Source organism: Bolinopsis microptera, chromosome 2 (assembly GCF_026151205.1).
Source record: "Bolinopsis microptera isolate Bmic1 chromosome 2, MBARI_Bmic_1.0, whole genome shotgun sequence".
Classification (NCBI taxonomy): domain Eukaryota; kingdom Metazoa; phylum Ctenophora; class Tentaculata; order Lobata; family Bolinopsidae; genus Bolinopsis; species Bolinopsis microptera.
Window position 1 is genome coordinate 16,804,345 of NC_087073.1, and position 19,652 is coordinate 16,823,996.

A 19,652-nucleotide genomic window follows, 5' to 3' on the forward strand; every position below is an offset into this window, starting at 1 on the left:
AAATCATTATTTAGTAATTTCTCACAAAACATACCTCTCTTGCTTGGGAAATAGACAAAGTATTGAGATAATCCAGGAGCCCATTTAACAGGGAACTGAACCTATCAACACTCTTATCAGTAGAGTCCTTGATGAGTCCCAAAGTACGGATACCAGCATCTACTTCCTTGCTTTGCCCACTACCTATGTGGGAAATCAGTGAACCGATCACTTCCTGTTGGGCGTGCATGTCTCCACTGAAAACAAAGGGATGGTTAAAAGAGTAAAGGCAAGAAATCGTCGCAAAAAACATTAACACTAACAGCGTTGTTACTACAGCAACATTACTACCAACAACAGATCATGTTGAACATATTTACGGAATTTTCTATGGCGATGAACCATGATAATGTTAACCAAACTCATAATGATAAAATTACTCATACTGCATTTAAACTGACGTCAATAATACAACAGATAACAAAAACTAGGTTTTTATTATCTTTTGAACCGGATAATATTATGTTTCTCGAAATTTCGGTGGAGAGATAACATCGTGCTGCAAGCAAGTTCCAAATTGTAAGATGATACTAAGATAAAATCTGGACATTACCGTAGTGACACTGTAACACAACTTTCACCATACAGAACAGTCATTGAGTATTGAGCTTGCTTCCGACAGAACTGTCGTATTACCTTACTAACTTATAATGGCACATGTGGCATGGCTATTCCTTTTGTCTGACATCAAATAACGACGTAATTTGTGCCGTCTCAGATATTTATTCCAATTTTCATTTTAATTATAACAACAGGGAGCATTAAGATAGAGCTAACACCTCACGGACATCACGGACATCACGGACATCACGGACATCACGGATACAGCTATAAACAGTAAACATCTCTCCAACTAATCTGTACAGCAAAACTCCGAAGCTACGTCATTAGAAGTGAGATCAATGAATTAATTCTTTACAGTGTGTAGCTGTAATTCACTCTCAGAGGTAGGACAATTGATTAGTTATTAGTGCGGCAGCGGAGTAACAAAATTACTTCACATGAGATAATGAGCAAGTGCACAGTGCACAGTACACAGTACACAGTACACAGTACACAGTACACAGTACACAGTACACAGTACACAGTACACAGTGCACAACTTACTGGGTAAAAACAGAGAGATAGAGAAGAGAAGGTAGAGGGTGTTCAGGGTAAGAGAGGAGTAAACTGTGTGATATCCGGAGCTGCTCAGTGTTGAAAAGTGCAGCTGTCTTTCCGTGATTCTTATACAGCTCCTGAAGAGAACAGTGTTATATTTCCGTGATTCTTATACAGCTCCTGAAGAGAACAGTGTTATATTTCTGGTAATCGGGAGATGCTCAATCAATCGAATCCCACGTGATATTTTACCATGTTCAATACCAGTTAATATAATGTTTATGTTAGAAATATACCGTCTACAGTTGCGTTTGGACGTTTTCAGTGAAGAATTTATTAGATGTTAAACTTATCAGGTCTGGAAGACCATTCAACAGAAATTGAGTAAGTTTTTTAAGGTACTAACTTTTGCGCAATTTTGCATCTTAACTTGTGACGACATTCCTTACAATTCCTATCTAGAACATGTCTACTGTGAAAGTACAATGGAGTGGATATGAGAGTGGGACAATAGTTGGTTTTGTAATAATTGCTTTTATAAAGCAAGAGAGCGTGAAATAGATCCAGCAGGAGCGGTAAGACATGTCTACTGAGCTGACAAGAGTGCAGAGTGCTTGTCAGTCTATCAATACAATGGACTGTACTGCAGTAGAGCAGTAGTTAGAAACATCTGTTTACTTTGGTTGTTTGGTTGCTTAGTTGTAAACTATCCTGAAGAGCGGTGACAGTCCGTGCGAGTGGTTGTTATTATGATGCGCTGAGATCAAGTTGATGATACGTGATTGCGCGTGTTGTGCTGATAAGGCTTTGATTGGGCGATGGCCAGGAGTATTATCAGTAAACTAGTAGCAGGTCTAGCAGTGAAAAGTTTCTGATTTCAAAAGTGGCCGGTAGTTATTAATTTTGAAGTGCTTTCGTAACTAAGATTTTTGTTGAATGTGGCTCGTTTTTAATTATTTTGAGGTATGCCTCGTGTTGTTTAGATAGTTTACTAATACTAAGTTATGTTGCGAGGTGTGTGATCTTGTGACCGTTGAGATTTCCTTAAACCTGGAATATTATACAGTAAAAAGGTTCGCCAGCTTTCCTCGTTATTGCCTCTTGATTGGTGTTCCAATAGCACACGTTTTGCATTAGACTTGTAAATGTTTATTGAAAATAAGCTGGGAAGACACGTTATATTTAAATTTGTTTCTGTGATGGTAAGCAGTGAACCTGATCCAACCTAATATTGCCTGTTAGTGCAAATAAATGGGTACAAGGTAAGGGCCGACGATAAATGCCATTTGAGAAGCTTTGAAAATTTGATAAATTGGCTGTTAGCTTCCCCAAATTAAGACCATTTCGACGAAGCCTCATCACCCAGTGGTCACGTAGCCGGCTCAAAGTGCCCAACTGAACTGTCTGACACAGGACTCCACATCTTGAAATGGTTTTCGCATTCATATTTCAGTTTCACATCCCCTATGTATTACCTCCTCCACACTGATCATAGTGTCTATCAGCAGTGAATGAAATAGACAAGTGTGCAATTGTATAAATCAGAGTAATCACCAATTATTGGGGGGGGGGGGGGGGGGGGGGGGCAACCTTATTAAAGTATATTAAAATGTAGGATTTTTTCCAATTTTGACCCGGGGATATACTTTAATGTACTTTAATATACTTTAATATACTTTAATATACCTACATTTTCTCCATTCAAATTTTGAACCATATTAAAGTATATTAAAATGTAGGTTTGTTTCCCAATTTTGACCCGGGATATACTTTAATATACTTTAATATACTTTAATATACCTACATTATAAAAAATTATGTGAAAAATATTGTTTTATTTAATGTATGGATTAGATTTACCTTTCATGTAAAGTTGATCTTGTTCAAAGATATTGATACTTGACCAATTTATGAGCCAAAATATATGAAGTATGAGTTCAGGGGACTAGCAACTGGCTTATCTTCTAATCTACTAATTGTAGATATATTAAAGTATATTAAAATGTAGGATTTTTTCCGATTTTGACCCGGGGATATAATACTTTAATATACTTTAATATGGTTGCCCCCCCCCCCCCCCCCCATTATTTTTGGTAAAAAGTTTTGGTTCAAACACGTTGTAGCCTGTAGGCAGGGAGACAAGAAATTAGAAAAGAGGCATAAATATTGCAAGGACTGATTTTGCTTGAAAGCTAAAAGTGTATCAACAAACCTCATAATGTTATGTTATACTGTGTGCTCATAAAACAACATTTTCTATTTAAGCGTTAATGTCGGCAGCTCTTTCATTCTCTTTCATGTTCAAGTTCTCAATATGCAAGAATAATAACTGAATCTTAATTGTATTGTTTCTCTTTTGATTGAGAAGAATTCAGCTTAAATATAATCACAAATTTCCGACAACATCGGAATTACAAATATTAATTAGATAATGTTATGGCTCTGACAGAATATTCTGGTGGGAGGTAAAGCATACCCATACCTCTATATATATTGTAACGTCTTCAATAAATGTAATAGATTTGTAGTGTTATAATTAGTTTAAAACATATATCTAATATCCACGAACTCTCAGTTCAAGTGTAGTAAATAAAGTGTTATGAAGACTGTTAGATAAAAATAGCTGCATCTAGAGTCTAGTCCATTTTAGAGTCTAGTCTCATTTTAGTTGCCATCTAATCTACTACTGTCCAGCTTGCTTGTGATAGGGCACGTCCTGAGTTTGAGACCGGGATCATCTGACCTCATTAAGTCATCAATATTATATATAATAATTAAGACAATAATTGAATCACATTCATGACTGTTACCCAGTCATGAGTTCTAGGACCCAATTATTATACCTAATTAGGGCTCAGATCACTGTTAGTACATTAACTAATTGCGTTACGAATTAGCAGTTCATGTCATATAAATAGCTCAGGAACAGTGATAAATTATCCCCGTTTCAATTACGTCTAGTTTTACTTCCTCTATTGTTTTTCCCAACATGAGTTCTGTAGAGTCCACTGAATACCACCATTCTCTCACCGACCCTGCCCCTTCTCCTCAAAGTGTTTCGAAGAGGCGTGCAAGTAGACTGAAGCGTACAAGTAAACTGAACCGTGAAAGAAGACTGTTGCAGTCACACAGTTTGAAGTCCACTGAAACAACCCCAGCAGTGTCTCCAAAAGATAAGGAGTCTCCTGCTAACGACACAAAATCTTCTGATGACTTCCCTTCCACCTCCTCTTCTGCTGGTTCACCGGTGTTTCCTAACCGTGGCCGACCCTTTACCCCAAACGACGCACGTGCCATTAAAATGAAGGTACTTAAGTTTAGAAAGATTGGGGTTGATATTGACTTTAAAATTGTAATTAATGGTCGGGTAACTTCAATTTTCAAGTGAAATCCAATGAAAACAAGAATTGATGCTAGAGGTTATCTTATATCAACTTGACAGGGGTATTGTTAGTTCATAACCGAACACATTTTTATATTATTATACTGTATTCGCCTCTGTGATAGCTACATATTGTTTTTACCAAAGAGAATGCTCGTTTTAATATCTACTTAACTCAAATACTCAATCCTAATATCCGCGAACTCACAGTAAAGTAGATAAACTACATTATATTACGAAGACTGTTAGATAGAAATAGCTGCCGCTAAAATCTAGTCATATTTTGTGTTGCTATCCAGCTTGCTTGTTAAATTTGAGACGGGGATCATCTAACTGCATTAAGTTATTAAAATATAATAAATAAGACTTCTTCTTTTGATTGGTCGGCGTCGACTGTAAGCCTTCCTTGCGGTGGCTTTCACAACGCGTCCCCATTCTCCAACTCCTGCTGCTAGAGAGAGAGACTCCCAAGTTATATACCATAATTATATTATACATAGATATCGACAACAGACTCCGAGAGTCTTGAAGTTCTGTTACCACCGCCCCTGGTGCAACCCCTTACGGGTTAACGATGAGGAGACAGGGACTTCCAGGGACAGTCATGGCCTGCTACATGCAACTCGTAGGAGTATGCAATGTTCCTGTAACGTCATTGTAGACCACTCCTCTATCGTTGTTTTGAGTGTCCGATCCAAAACCAAATCCTAGGGTACACGAGACGTGGAAGCCTGTGAGCGTGTTAGAGTCTGTTAAGTGTTAGAGTCCTAGGGCTACACGAGACGTCGTAGCCTGTGAGCGTGTTAAATCCTAGGGTTACACGAGACATGGTAGCCTGTGAGCGTGTAGACCGCTCCTCTATCGTTGTTTTGAGTGTCCGATCCAAAACCAAATCCTAAGTACACGAGGCGTGGTAGCCTTTGACGTGTAAAATCCTGGGGTTACACGAGACATGGTAGCCTGAGCGTGTAGTCCGCTCCTCTATCGTTGTTTTGAGTGTCCGATCCAAAACCAAATCCTAGGGTACACGAGATGTGGAAGCCTGTGAGCGTGTTAGAGTCTGTTAAGTGTTAGAGTCCTAGGGTTACACGAGACGTGGTAGCCTGTGAGCGTGTTAAATCCTAAGGTTACACGAGACTTGGTAGCCTGTGAGCGTGTTAAATCCTGGGGTTACACGAGACGTGGTAGTCTGTGAGCGTGTAGACCGCTCCTCTATCGTTGTTTTCAGTGTCTGATCCAAAACCAAATCCTGGGGTTACACGTCATGTGGGGGCCTGTGAGCGTGTTAGTTTCCTGCGGAAGGTGTTATTTGCCTGTGGGAAAAGCGGTTATGCTGCGGTTCTAAGGTTAGTAGAGGCTATTAGAGCCTTTCCTTGTTGTAGAGATGGCTAGTCCCTTCCTTTGCATAGGTTAGAAACACCCATGCACCTCCCGTTCGAGCCACCCACCCCACACCGCGTGGAGGTTAGGCGAGGTTTTTCGTGGGGCTAATAAATAAGACAATAATTGGATCAAATTTGACTGTCACCCTGTTCTGATTTCTAAACCTCATTAGGGCTTGTCATTGTCAGTATCTTTTAGTTTTAAGATACTGACAGTTAAAACTGAAAGCGTTACTAATTAGTAATTATTGGTAATTTATGTCATAAAAAATAGATCAAGGTCAGTGATGAATTATCCCCCGTTCAATTGCTTAAGTTCAATTTCTATATAACTATAAGTTTTTCATTAGCCGTATTGCTCACCTTCCAGCATCAGTTTATATAACTTATACTGCGGATATTCCTGTTTCACATGATTATATCCACCGTTTTATTGCACCAGAGCATACATTTTTGTTCTTCATAAATTGGATACCGGCAAAATTGCCCGCCAATTAGTGTCACAACATGACACTCCGAAACTTTGAACATAGCACGAGGAAATATGTTCCTCGTGTTTTTCCGACTTTAAAGCTGACTTAAGAAACCAGGGAATTAAATTTACCTTCCTAACATTAAATCGTTGATTTTATATCATTTTCATTTTTTTCCCAAAACATTCCAGTACATTGTGCAGAAAGTTTTAGATTACAAATTTTGGAAGCATGTAGGGATTTAGACCTGATATCGACCGTATATACTAAAAATACTCTAGCACAATTGTAACTGCTGTTTTACAGAACTCTAAATGCTTAATTAACACACTTGCAGGTACCACCCGTATTCACACTCAAAGATGAGTTTAGTCAGTTTCCGATACGAGATTGGGACGGGTTCTACAAACAAACAAACAAACAAACAGCAGTGAAACTTTGAAAAATACTGATTGTCTAAAAGTGTTACTACTGTATGTAAGAAGCCAGTCAGAGCTAGTCTCATGGCTGGAGTTAACTGTCGGGATATTACTTGGAAAAAGGCCTTGATTGATTTTGGCACTGTTTCAGGGAAGTATTTATCCTGTGCATTAATAAAAGTGCGTTCTTCACGATAATTTCATGAACAGTGAGATTAAATATAGTATTATATATAGTAGTGGTGATCGTATTAAAACTATTCGTGTAGTGGTTTGAGACGCTGCCATGTCGCAACAGAGGATAAATGTACACTGTACCGAGTGGATTTAGAGCGGTTTCCCAACCCTCTTCCATCCTTCAATGGAGTTTCATTTTCTCAACATACATTGAATCGCAAGATAGCTTGTGTTTGCTTGCAATTGATTGAGTGATTTTGGTACCAGTTATCCGTATCGCGTACAAACTACAAAGGATATAGCCATGGGTTATGCAGACTTTTCACTGTTCAGGGAAATAATTATACGTTATGAATACCAGCAACATCAAAATTATGTTATTTTAACTATTTATGTATTATAAACTGATATTGCTATCTATTTTGCAGCTTTCACAATTACAGATGCTTCGACAATTAATGTCCGATGAGATTGCGTATCTGCACCTTTTCATCCCTGTATGGTTGTACATGTTTAGCACTTACACTCTAGGAACAACAGGTGTCACCTTCTTCACTGGCAAAATGGACGACTTTCATCTTGCTGGTATAACCCTTGGGATGAACGCCCAGCTGAGAATGGTTTTCTGCTTTATGATAGGATTCACCTCCGTCTTCGATATTTATGGGCCGCAGTTGATTGGGCAAACACAACAGAAAGAATTACTATCTCGACTTATGGTTAAGATATTGATACTGGGGTTCGGTGCGTTCCTTTTGTGGATACCTCCTATTGTTGGATCTGTTTTCTTGATGCGGAGGTTCCCTATGATTGCACTGGATGAGAAAGAAGACTCCCAAAAGATTCGGCGGATTGCGGAGGATTTCATGTTCATGTACTTGGGAATATTCTTTCTTGACTTTGTGGTTGAGATTTTCTTGAAGTATTTTGCCAATCTTCGGTTTATGTTGGCCGTCTATTGTGTACCAGTTTTACAAGCTATAATTCAGGTTACCCTGAGTTATATTTTCGTCTGCGAGCTAGAAATGAAGGGAGAGGGTATCGTATTGGCGGCTCTCTTCAGCAGATTAGTAGCTATAATTATCAGCGTCTTATTATGTTCCGGAGGAGAGTTGAGTGGAACTTTGAGAAGATCGAAACCAAAGACATCTTTGAGAACCGGAAAACAATGCTCGGAATCGGAAGTGCTGCAGGGTTCCAGATGATGCTAAGTTATTTGAGTCACACAGTTGCAACTTACCTAAGTCAGGTAGGTGGCAGAGTAACTATGGAGGTCTATGGCATCACAATGAAATGGAGTGGAATTTCATTTCCTGCAGCCGTGGCCACATCCTACACTTCAGCTATCACTGTTGGAAACGCTCTTGGTGAAAAGAGCATTCCCAAAATTCAGTATAATATCTTACTAAGTCTTTTGAATGCCATATTTACACAAGTTATATTTTTGCCAGTTCTGTTCCTCAGTTACGACTGGTTTACGCGTATCTTCACTTCTGATTCTGATGTGATGGACTACGCTAGTAATACCGTGTTCATGGTGGCATTATTGATCATTGTTGAAAGTTTTCAAGAATTGCTTGGCAGAGGAACTTTGATTGTGTTTGGTAAAGTTAAATTTATCTCAATCGTCGTAACCTTCAGCACATTTCTAGTGGGTTTCCCCATATTGTTCTACACAATGTTTGCCACTGAACTTTACGTGTATGGTCTGTTCCTGGGTTTGATTGCAGAGAAACTTGTTCAGATTGTTGCATTCTTCATCGCACTTACGAATCTGAACCTTAGGCAGGAGATAGAGCTGTGTTCAGAGAGATTAGAAGAAGAAACGAATCAACGTACAGAATCAGATCCATTCGCTGAATCAACGTAGAGAATCAGATCCATTTACTGAATCTTATGAGAAATAATGAACACTATCAGTATCATAAACTATTCCAAAAACATGTAGGTTTAACATTTTAGGTATTTACAATTTACATGTGGTATCCTCGGTTATGATTAATACAAAATTGTATTCATTGATCAAACTTTTATAGAAGAAGTAAACCAAAAGATATTCGAAACCATGATGCAATCTAACTGAATGTACAAATAGATATCGTAATACTACTGCTGTTTCCTGAAGACTCATGCCGTTAAAATAATCAAAATTAATTTCTTTCAAATTCAAAAAACTTTTTTTTGATTTTTGATTTTTGATTTACGTTTTTCACAGCCCTACATATAAGGATGTTCGGCAGAATGGGTTCGTTGATGTTCCTTCAGTGTTTCTTGCAGCAGTACAATGCCCCCCCCCCCAATACAATCACAAATATCACATTTGGACGGTCTTTATCTAGAATGAGTGCGTTTGTGGTGTCTCAAAATTATTATAATTATTACGTAAGAATTATTATAAAAGCTATGTTTATATACAAACAAGGAGAGTAACTAACATGTTGAGGCACTTTCCTTGTACCTATCGAGAATGACCCGGACCGAAAAATTTTTAAATCGAAATTATTTTCAAAGTCTGGAAACTACTTTTGTTCATGTTTCATGCTACCCTGAGCATTATGAGCCGAAAATACTTTTTCGGTCCGTACCTTCATTCGGAAGGCTGTGAATGTGATTAGTTCCATATAATTATAACTTTATAAAGAACGTGATAGTTGGCAGTCGGATTTAAAGGAGGATGCGCAAATTTGGTCCTCAGAGAACTTGAATAATCGCAATTTGTCGCGAGGATCTGAGAAAATTGCGATTTGTCTCGGCAAACGTCAAAAATCGCGATTTGTCGCGGAGAATGGGGAAATCGCGATTCTGCACGTGCCGCGATTTTTTTTGACCTTGCTATGTTTTGTAACATACCTGCACGCAGAATCACACAAATAATTCTCATTTTGTTTCGATTTAATTTAACAATGACCAACCTGAATGAGGGTAGAGTTGAGAGTTCCCTCCTTGAGATGAAGTCTGATGGAACTGAGAACTTGTTTGGGTTTGTGATTAACTCTGTACAGTATCAGATAGACTAGCAAGTCAAACACCGTCAGACTGGTGGACGAGTGGAGTTGGGTTAGCCAGCATTTTTGGGTCTTGTTGTGGAACCTTAGTATTTGCTCCAGACATTCCATTGAGAGCCCCTCCGCTTCCATCCCTTCGCTGGGGGGATAAAGTATATATTATACATTTTAATCTATATAATGTTATATAGCATTGGAATTCAGCGAGCTCCGTTTTGTATCATGATACTCTTCCTCTCCTTACGTACTCTATACAACTGTACAATTAAACTGTTTTTAAAATATTTTAAAACGATACATAATTATACATAATTGAATGCTTCTAAATAAACCTAGATATAAAAGGAGAAAACCAAAGTAGCTCGAAACACAAATTATGTATTGAAAGAGGGGTATAGGTAACCATATTACATTGGGATTGATAAACCAATCCCAGTGTAATATGGTTATAGCGAGGTTAACAATCAAATTTTTACTACTTTCAATCAATTAGAGTGTACAGGAAATTGGGTTAACCTCATTTTTTACAATACAAGCACATTAAGTACTGAAATTGGCTACAATCATTTAAGGGAAGGCAAGGTCTAATCAAACAAGTGTACATTAAGGGGAGATACACCAAAAACGTTTTTGCTCCGAACATCGATTTTATTTTATATTATGGTTAAATAGACAAAAAGAATAAGATTGCACACCTTAAAAATTTTCTAAAAATATTCCCTCATTGATAAAAAAATATATTTTTCTTTTTCGAAAATTTTTAAAATTTTGAGAAGTCTGTCACTGTAATACCGATAGTTCGGCCATTTTAAAAGTTTTTTGACTGATTTTTTGACTGAACATTACTTACAATCCGTACAAGAAGCCAAAGGATTATATAATTGAACGATAAATGACGAAGTTACAGACCAAACAAGGTCGAAAAAATAAAAATTGAAATTTTTCCCATCGTAAAAAAGGGCAAAAAAGGCAGATTTAAGGCTTAAAATACCTATAACTCAAAAAGTTCCAGTTTTTTTGAAATAATTTGTACAGAATCGTAATCAGCTTGGTAAGACGAATCTTTTAGTACCAAATAGGTGATTTTAGAAGACAAATTGTCTTAAATAATTTTCTAGCTCGAACACAGGGTCCCTTGTATAAATTTTGTACAAATTGTACACATTTTTTTACAAATTTTGTGTCTTTAAATATTATAAATGTCGTACTAAAAGATTCGTCTTACCAAGCTAATTACGATCCTGTGAAAATTATTTCAATAAAACTGATACTTTTTGAGTTATAGGCATTTTAAGCCTTAAATCTGCCTTTTTTTACGATGAATTTTACTAAGTCGTTTGAGGCCACATTGCATAGCTTAAAACTCAAATCTGAGAGAAATCCTACTCCAAAAAGTTTGATATGATCATCAGCTACACTCACAAGAATTTTTGAAGCGATATCTGCTGACCCGGGTGATTGGTGAAATGTACAACTTTAGAAGTGGGAAAAATTTCAATTTTCATTTTTTCGACCTTGTTTGGTCTGTAACTTCGTCATTTATCGTTCAATTATATAATCCTTTCAATGGCTTCTTGTACGGATTGTAAGTAATGTTCAGTCAAAAAATCAGTCAAAAAACTTTTAAAATGGCCGAACTATCGGTATTACAGTGACAGACTTCTCAAAATTTTAAAAATTTTCGAAAAAGAAAAATATATTTTTTTATCAATGAGGGAATATTTTTAGAAAATTTTTAAGGTGTGCAATCTTATTCTTTTTGTCTATTTAACCATAATATAAAATAAAATCGATGTTCGGAGCAAAAACGTTTTTGGTGTATCTCCCCTTAAGTCCTAACTAACGAATTGCAACACATTCTAGTAATAATTCCAAATTTTCAAAAATACTAAATTGCATCTATCTCGAAACACAATTTGGTGATTTAAATTGTTAACCTCATAATTCGAGAATCGAGTCAAATTTTAAAATTTCAAAAAAGTTAGAGCTGTTTAAAGTTGTAGATTAACATGTAATACAGGTAAACCTCAAAATTTGGCGAGCGATATCTCAGGAATGCAGGGTCAGGTTTTGATCGGGTTTTTTCCCCTTCTTGTTCGTCTCCAACAGCTAAATTACCAAATATGTGAAAACTAGAAAAGTGCCACACGGGAAAAGTGCCACACGGGAAAACAGGGCATTTTGTTGTGCCTCAGAATTTACAAGACCCTTAGTTTCACCTCCTACAAGCACACAGCGCGGTTCTTTTGCGATAGTCAAAACGCGACAACTAGCGCTGGATGGCGACAACTAGCGCTATCCAGCGCTAGTTGTCGCCATCCAGCGCTAGTTGTCGCTATCCAGCGCTGGATAACGCTGGCCAGCGCAAAATATATATGTTCGATAATTGTCGCTATCCAGCGCTAGTTGTCGCCATCCAGCGCTAGTTGTCGCCATCCAGCGCTAGTTGTCGCTATCCAGCGCTAGTTGTCGCTGGCTATGCGACACTGTCGCACGCGATAGTTTGCGATGGCCAGCGCAACTGGCCATCGCAGAAAACAGTTCGATAACTAGCGCTGGATAGCGACAACTAGCGCTGGATAGCGACAACTAGCGCTGGCCATCGATATCCAGCGCAAAATTCTTGCGCTATTACTCGTCAGCTAGCGCTGGCCAGCGCTGGCTGACGAATAATATCGCAACTATAATGCGCTGGCCAGCGCTGGCTGACGAGTAATACTAATATCGAGCGTGCTAAATCACTCTACAGTCGATCTTCGAGATTGTTCTAAAAGGGCCCCCGATGGTTGTAACCAACTTCAATCGATGCAATGTATTTTCGGACGCTAATTCCGAATCAACCCCCATGACATAGGGTTAAAAAGCTCTCCTGACGAGATATTGGCGAAAAACTGTATCGATCACGTGATATGACCGTATAAGGAAGTTAGTCTAATTTCTCGTTAGGGTTATGGTTTCAGCATATGTTTTTGTTAAGGATTGGGTTAGGGTTAGGGTTGGGATCAGATTTATAGAGGGTTAGGGTTTCAAAAAGTCGTTCAGAACCAGCTAGAGTCAGAGAATGGGTTAAAAAGTCACGTGACAGTCGAGTGTAAAGTGATTAATCATCATCCGAGTAACATCGCAAGTATATGATTTTGATACATTGCGCTGGCTAGCGCTGGTTAGCGCTGGTTAGCGCTGGCTAGCACTAGCTGACGAGTAATAGCACAAAAATTTTGCGCTGGATATCGATGGCCATCGCTGGCCAGCGCTAGTTGTCGCTATCCAGCGCTAGTTATCGAACTGTTTTCTGCGATGGCCAGTTGCGCTGGCCATCGCAAACTATCGCGTGCGACAGTGTCGCATAGCCAGCGACAACTAGCGCTGGATAGCGACAACTAGCGCTGGATGGCGACAACTAGCGCTGGATGGCGACAACTAGCGCTGGATAGCGACAATTATCGAACATATATATTTTGCGCTGGCCAGCGTTATCCAGCGCTGGATAGCGACAACTAGCGCTGGATGGCGACAACTAGCGCTGGATAGCGCTAGTTGTCGCCATCCAGCGCTAGTTGTCGCGTTTTGACTATCGCAAAAGAACCCACAGCGCATTATACAATATACATACAGTAATCAGTATACACTCTACGTTACACACATAACACTACCGTAGAAAGTCTTTGTGCACAGATCTCGATAACAAGTAACTAGCAGGACTATTATTTATTGTGTGTTACAATTGTCTTCATGACGACGATGATGTGCAGTTATTGAAATAATACAATAACTATCATGTACAACTCTGTAACAAGATTCATTAATGGAATAATGAAAGTTATCTATTTTTAGAATTTTATAACCAGAATTTTAGAAATTAAGTTGCCTACCAAGTACATAAATCGATTAAAAAAGATAACGTATAAAATGTACGGTAAGGTGGTACATACCCTGACTGGCAGAGCGACTGAAAGTCAATATGTTCCCTAATGCTGGAGACTGCTTTATCAGGAGGAGCTGTGGAGAGCAGGAAACGCAGCGCTGATGGGACTGAATCAGCGCTCAGAGCTGACAACAACTCTTCTACTGACTCGTATACTTTATCTGGGCAAGGAGTAGGGGTAAAGGTGGGGCACCACCGCAAGTTGTGCACTGATTGTAAGTAATTACGAGACTAACAGAAATGTTAATACCTATCCGGATAGCAGAGGAGTAAGATGAGGTTAAATAACCTTGAGGGGGTAACCGGTAAAAACGTGAAATTGGAAGGAACATAATAACTCTCCTAGTAGAGTGCGAAATAACCCTTACCGAGCATTTTGTTACTGAGCGTGAGTTCACTGAGTGCCTCTAGGATACACGGCACCAGATCCAACGTGGAGATATGGTCCAGTAACAGAGCACACGCTGCCTCGTGTCGGTCATCTGATAGTATCTCGGGTAGTCCTGATATCATCTCTTTCTGCACCTGGGTATCATGTGTCAGAGCGGTTCTGTGACCTTTTTGGGGTGAACAGGTAATGAGGGTGAAGTGAAGTTTGACTATACCAAGACAGTAGGGTAAATCAGCTTGCATGTGTTCTTTTTGAAGCCCTCACTTTATGCCTTGATTGGAGCTAAATCCGCAAACTTGTACCAGCTTGTATGAATGGGACTACAGTACTGAATTCTCCTAATCATCAGCCATAGTGGCCAGTGCCGCACTGCAAGCTATGTTTGGTCGTAGATTGTAGAAAAACAAGCGAGCGCAAAGAGCATGTCAAGGAAAATATCTAATCTAAACGAAAAAATATCCTGTTGTTTGAAAATGAACATACAAAGACGTTGTTAAAAAAACATAGGCAAAACATTGAAACATAGACAAAAGACATAGACAAAAGGAAAAGTGATCTAACTCCCTTGGGCCGAAGAGAGGCTAAACTAAAGTAGGGAACTGCAGCTAGGGAACTTAAGTAGGGAACTGCTGCTACCGTTTTCAGCACTAGCGAAACGCAAGAGAGCAATCACCTCCAGAAAAACACATGAAATCAGTTTACGTCAAACAATAATCAAATTGGAATGCTAACAAGTTTGAAGCTCTGGGAGCTTAGTTTTCACTTTCGAATTCTAGTTGGATTTGAATAACGTCACTGGCTCACTGGCATGCATTAAATCGCACTTATCAAGATTGGAACCTACCGGAAGCGGACACACCGACAAAACTTCGTTTAGTTTAGTGATTATGACGTCATAGGAGAGGGAGTTCATCCATCGTAACTGTGAAACAATCAGGGCGGCTATGTTACAGTTTCTGTCTTCTGAAATGGAACATTAATCAGGGTTAACCGTTAACAGATGCTTAAAGTTTGAGAAAGCATCTTGGCCAATAGAAGCTTAAATTGAGTATCATTGTTTTGTTCGAGATCATTCGAATTAATATAGATTATAGATTACGTCGACTAGTTTCTTATTTCTAGTACTGTCAACGTGTATCAAACCATATAATGACGTTATTAATCTAATTCGGTGTTATTCCAAACTCTACAACGCTGCATTAAATACGTTCGTGTTCATAAATATGTCGTTCGGCGATGGCGCGTGCAGCAAATTACAAAAACCGCATGGAAAATTTATGCATCGAAATTGGGTGAACTGTGGAAATCGCAATATAAGAATATACGGGCTTTTACTAATTCACTCGATTATGTCACTTTCACATGCTCAGGGACCTTCTGTAAGCAAATTGAAAATCCTGGGTGAGTGATTTAGTGGGACCGCAATATACGAGCGAATATTCGTCATAAAGATGTACACAAATATATATCTCTGTACAATGTCCCAATGTCTGTAAATACAATCTCAGCATACAATAACGAGACACTAATACATCAAAAAGGTGATCTGGTATATTACACAACGATACAATACTAGACTAAGCGAATAAAACATATCTAACCCGAAACAACAGGGAGTTTTTCAAGTAACAACTCGGTCAAAGGTTCCGACAGAGGGGGGACCCGGAGCAGGATCCTAATCAGAGACTCACTGTTAAAATGGGTGGTGTTGTCCTCTTTCAACAGGGGCAACATGGCCACTTTTAGACTGAAACGGAGTTGTTATAGTTTAGTGGGTTTCATTCCTTCTTTAGTCAAATTCTGGGAGCTGTACAACACGCTTTAATGTCTTAGGGACAATAAATCATTGCTTTAAAGGGAGCTGGATTGGAATTGAACAAGCCCTGATTTTACTTTGGAAGTAGAGGTCAAATTACAAAATGAATTACAGAATAGTTGTACAGGAAGCAATAAGGGATACGATGCACAGTAGACAAAGTGTAGTGTGTACTGTGTAGTGTACTGTGTATCTAAGCGAGATTTAAGATACTAAATAACAAGCTCTGGCGGTTAAAACGCCGCATGTAACAAATGATCTGAGCGACAGTCTATGAATTAATAGGCGGAGGGACCCATTAGGCGCCAGCTTAGAGTTGGGCGATTTTGTCAACTTATTTGCTAAAGCGAATGATCGCAACAGGAAATGTTAGCGATGATAACAGTATTGTCTGATGAAATTGAATGGAGGGGGTACCACGTATGATTGTTTCATATTGAAATATGTTGTTGAGCAGGCTGAACTTATATCGAAGACAGTTTTATCCATACAATAGCACCAAGGTATAAGGTTATGTTATAATCTACACTTAACTGTGAACTTTATCTAATCTTACTTGTCAATGTTATCAATGAAGTCCTGTAGGATTGTAAAGAAGTTGTCCCTTGTCTGTGTATCCAGCAGTTTAATACTCAGTTCCCTGAAAATTAATACCGGTGTCATGTAACCATGGTAACAAAGAAGTACACTCCTCATACACTCCTTCTGCCTAGAGTATTACATAATACAAAACTAATGATAATAATATTATTTTAATAAAATAATATCTAAAATCTATCGTTTGAACGTGTAAGAGTCACATGTTTAGTCATTCATGGATCAAATGATGCAAATATTACGTAATAATTACTACACGATTAGTGAAATATTGGGATTTATGCACGGACAAGTAAAAGAATGAAGTTTCTGGAGTACAGTGTCAACCTGCAGCCGAAGAGCATTATGTTTACAAGATTGGAGTCAAACTACGTAACTTAGTACAGCGTTCTACAATGATAAATACTCGTAATATCATTAACCTGTATTATCTTACTGTAAAGAACTTTGAATCTACAGCTGCAATTTGTAGTTTATTACAACTAATTAACTTTGTGAAGCCAGATGTCTGTATTATATAATATAGAATTTACAGTTGCTGCTGAGATCCAATTTAAGATACGCTAATAATTTTGACCTACATATTATTATATCTCACATTTTTAATCAAATAAACATGTATAGTATTACTGTGATAAAAAACAAATTGATGTTGTTACGGAGTTACTGTATTATTACATTGATTATTAATGTAATCAATGTAATAATACAGGGGGGCCAAAAGTATGTACCCATACGTTGAGTCTTATACCACAGCCGTATTTTATATTTGAGAGTTGGGCAATTTGGTAATCTAGCTAGGCACACTTGGGGCACAGTTGGGGCACAAAATTGTATTTCCTGAGGCACAGTTGGGGCAAAAAGTTACTTGGGGCACACTTGGGGCACAGTTGAGGCAAAAAAATGTGGGTGGCGGTGGAGCGACTGCAGGAATAATGGGAGGTGGTGGAGCGACGCCGGGAACGATGGGAAGAGGAGGTGGGGGCGGAGGGCCAACTCCAAAGGGCTGAAGACATCCTGGAGGACGGAGCTCACAGAAAAATTGGTGGACCCGGCCATATTATCGAGATCGATGAATCGAAATTTGGAAAGAAAAAATACAACCGAGGAAGAAGAGTTGTTGGTAAATGGATACTTGGGGGATTTTGTAGGACTACAGACGAGTGTTTTCTAGTGGAATGTCGTAACAACCGGAGGGACCACCACACTCTCCTTCGCTTGATAAAGCTTTACGTTGCCCCAGGGACCACCATCTTGACTGACAAGTGGAAAGGACTAAAGGATACCGTGCTCTTCCACGGCATGGATTTGTACATCTAGTGGTCAACAATTCGAGAGGCTTCGTTGACCCCTTAACTGGCGTCCACACGAACACGTGTGAAGACTGAAGGGATGTGGTTTTACGCAAAGAAACACATGCTCCGTGGCCATGGAAGGACCAGGGCAGACTCTGAAGCCCTAGAGATAGCCCTCTGTGAGTTCATGTGGAGAAAGCGTCGTAACCTCACCCGATCGGACGCATCTGTCAGAAGAGCTTTCAATAGCGAAATCCCTAAGCTTATGAGAAGAGTATTATCCTGAATAGTTGAATGTATAAATTTATTAATGTATTCAGGAATTAGGTTAATTTTAATTAAGTTAAAAATTACGTATACATTGTTACTTATTAATACACCAGAAGATTGTTTACCTTAGTCATTTTTGTCCCAAATGTGCCCCAGTTGGTCCCCAACTGTATTTGCCCCAAGTGTGCCCCAAGTAACTTTTTGCCCCAAATATGCCCCAGGAAATACAATTTTGTGCCCCAAATGTGCCCCAAGTGTGCCTAGCTAGATTACCAAATTGCCGAGAGTTGTTGCTTAGCAGATGGCATACTGTACCATACTGTTCGAGGATTCCGTCGCCAAAATTTGAAAATTCGGTTTTTAGGGGCCACAACCAATCAACATTGAATTGCTTATACTCGTCACTCGTGTTTGCGAACATGCTAGAAAATTCAGTGTAACATAATATTGCAATAGGTAATTAAATCCGGAATTTGATCTGAAAAGATGGCGCCAAACGGATTTAAAATGACGAAGTTATCAAGCAATTTGTTTATATCGTTAACAAAATTGATTGGGTAATCATGTGATTGCATGCTACGACACCGTAATTGGGCTCTCTGTACGATTCCCATAGTGCCAACCCAATCACCTTATCACACCTAATGAATAACCTCCTTATGTTTCATATCTCGTTCATCTGAGAAGTAAAGCTAGAACTCTCATTTTTTCAGGACAAACGTAATTTAAATGGCCAAACACAATTCAATAAAATTTGGCTTGATCCGACTATCCAAACTATAAAATAATTGCGAAAATGAACCTTCATTTGAAAAAAATGAACACGAATATTTTCGATTTGACAAATTCCTCGAACCAGTAATGGTAGTAAGTCGTACCGGAAAGAATTATTTCAATTGGGCACTCAGTGACTGAACTATTAATGCCAACGTATGGGTACTGACTTTTGGCCCCCTCCCATGTAATAACATTAGATCACAGTCAACGTTCCATATTATATCATGATGTAAGCGATCTACGTAACTAACTCCACGTTGCGTTAATTCTGGCCCACCCTGCACAGATAACACGCCCCCATAACACGTGACTCCCACCTGACGATGGTATCAGCTTCGCTGGAGGAACCATGTCTGTCTGCTCCCAGAGAGATACCAAGAGGAGCAAGAAACTCTCCTAACTCCGAGTCTTGAGGTCTGGTTCTTTTGTTACTGCTTGCTATACTAACATTTCCCTTTTTCCGCTTCATACCTTCCGCTAACGGAGACAGTATTCAAATTTTACTATTTTGTATGATTTGATATTATTGAGGTTCAAACACATTTTAACTCAATTTAATTTGCTTTACTTTTATGAATTTTAGATCTTTTCCAGTTTTATGTA

At 38.8% G+C, this 19,652-nt stretch overlaps 1 protein-coding gene across 1 annotated transcript in view; it reads right to left on the reverse strand.

Moving 5' to 3' along the window:
* The window catches only part of LOC134811456 (Fanconi anemia group D2 protein-like), a 41,241-nt gene that overhangs the window by 3,811 nt on the left and 17,778 nt on the right, over positions 1–19,652 (reverse strand). Inside the window, exons 2-10 of the mRNA XM_063818290.1 lie at positions 19,367–19,526; positions 16,667–16,750; positions 15,896–16,041; positions 15,139–15,257; positions 14,272–14,428; positions 13,911–14,064; positions 9,886–10,117; positions 1,147–1,277; positions 35–236 (exon numbers count right to left, since the gene is read on the reverse strand). Of these exons, the coding sequence (XP_063674360.1) occupies positions 35–236; positions 1,147–1,277; positions 9,886–10,117; positions 13,911–14,064; positions 14,272–14,428; positions 15,139–15,257; positions 15,896–16,041; positions 16,667–16,750; positions 19,367–19,518 (1,377 nt within the window). The 5' untranslated portion in view covers positions 19,519–19,526. The remainder of the gene's footprint in view (positions 1–34; positions 237–1,146; positions 1,278–9,885; positions 10,118–13,910; positions 14,065–14,271; positions 14,429–15,138; positions 15,258–15,895; positions 16,042–16,666; positions 16,751–19,366; positions 19,527–19,652) is intronic.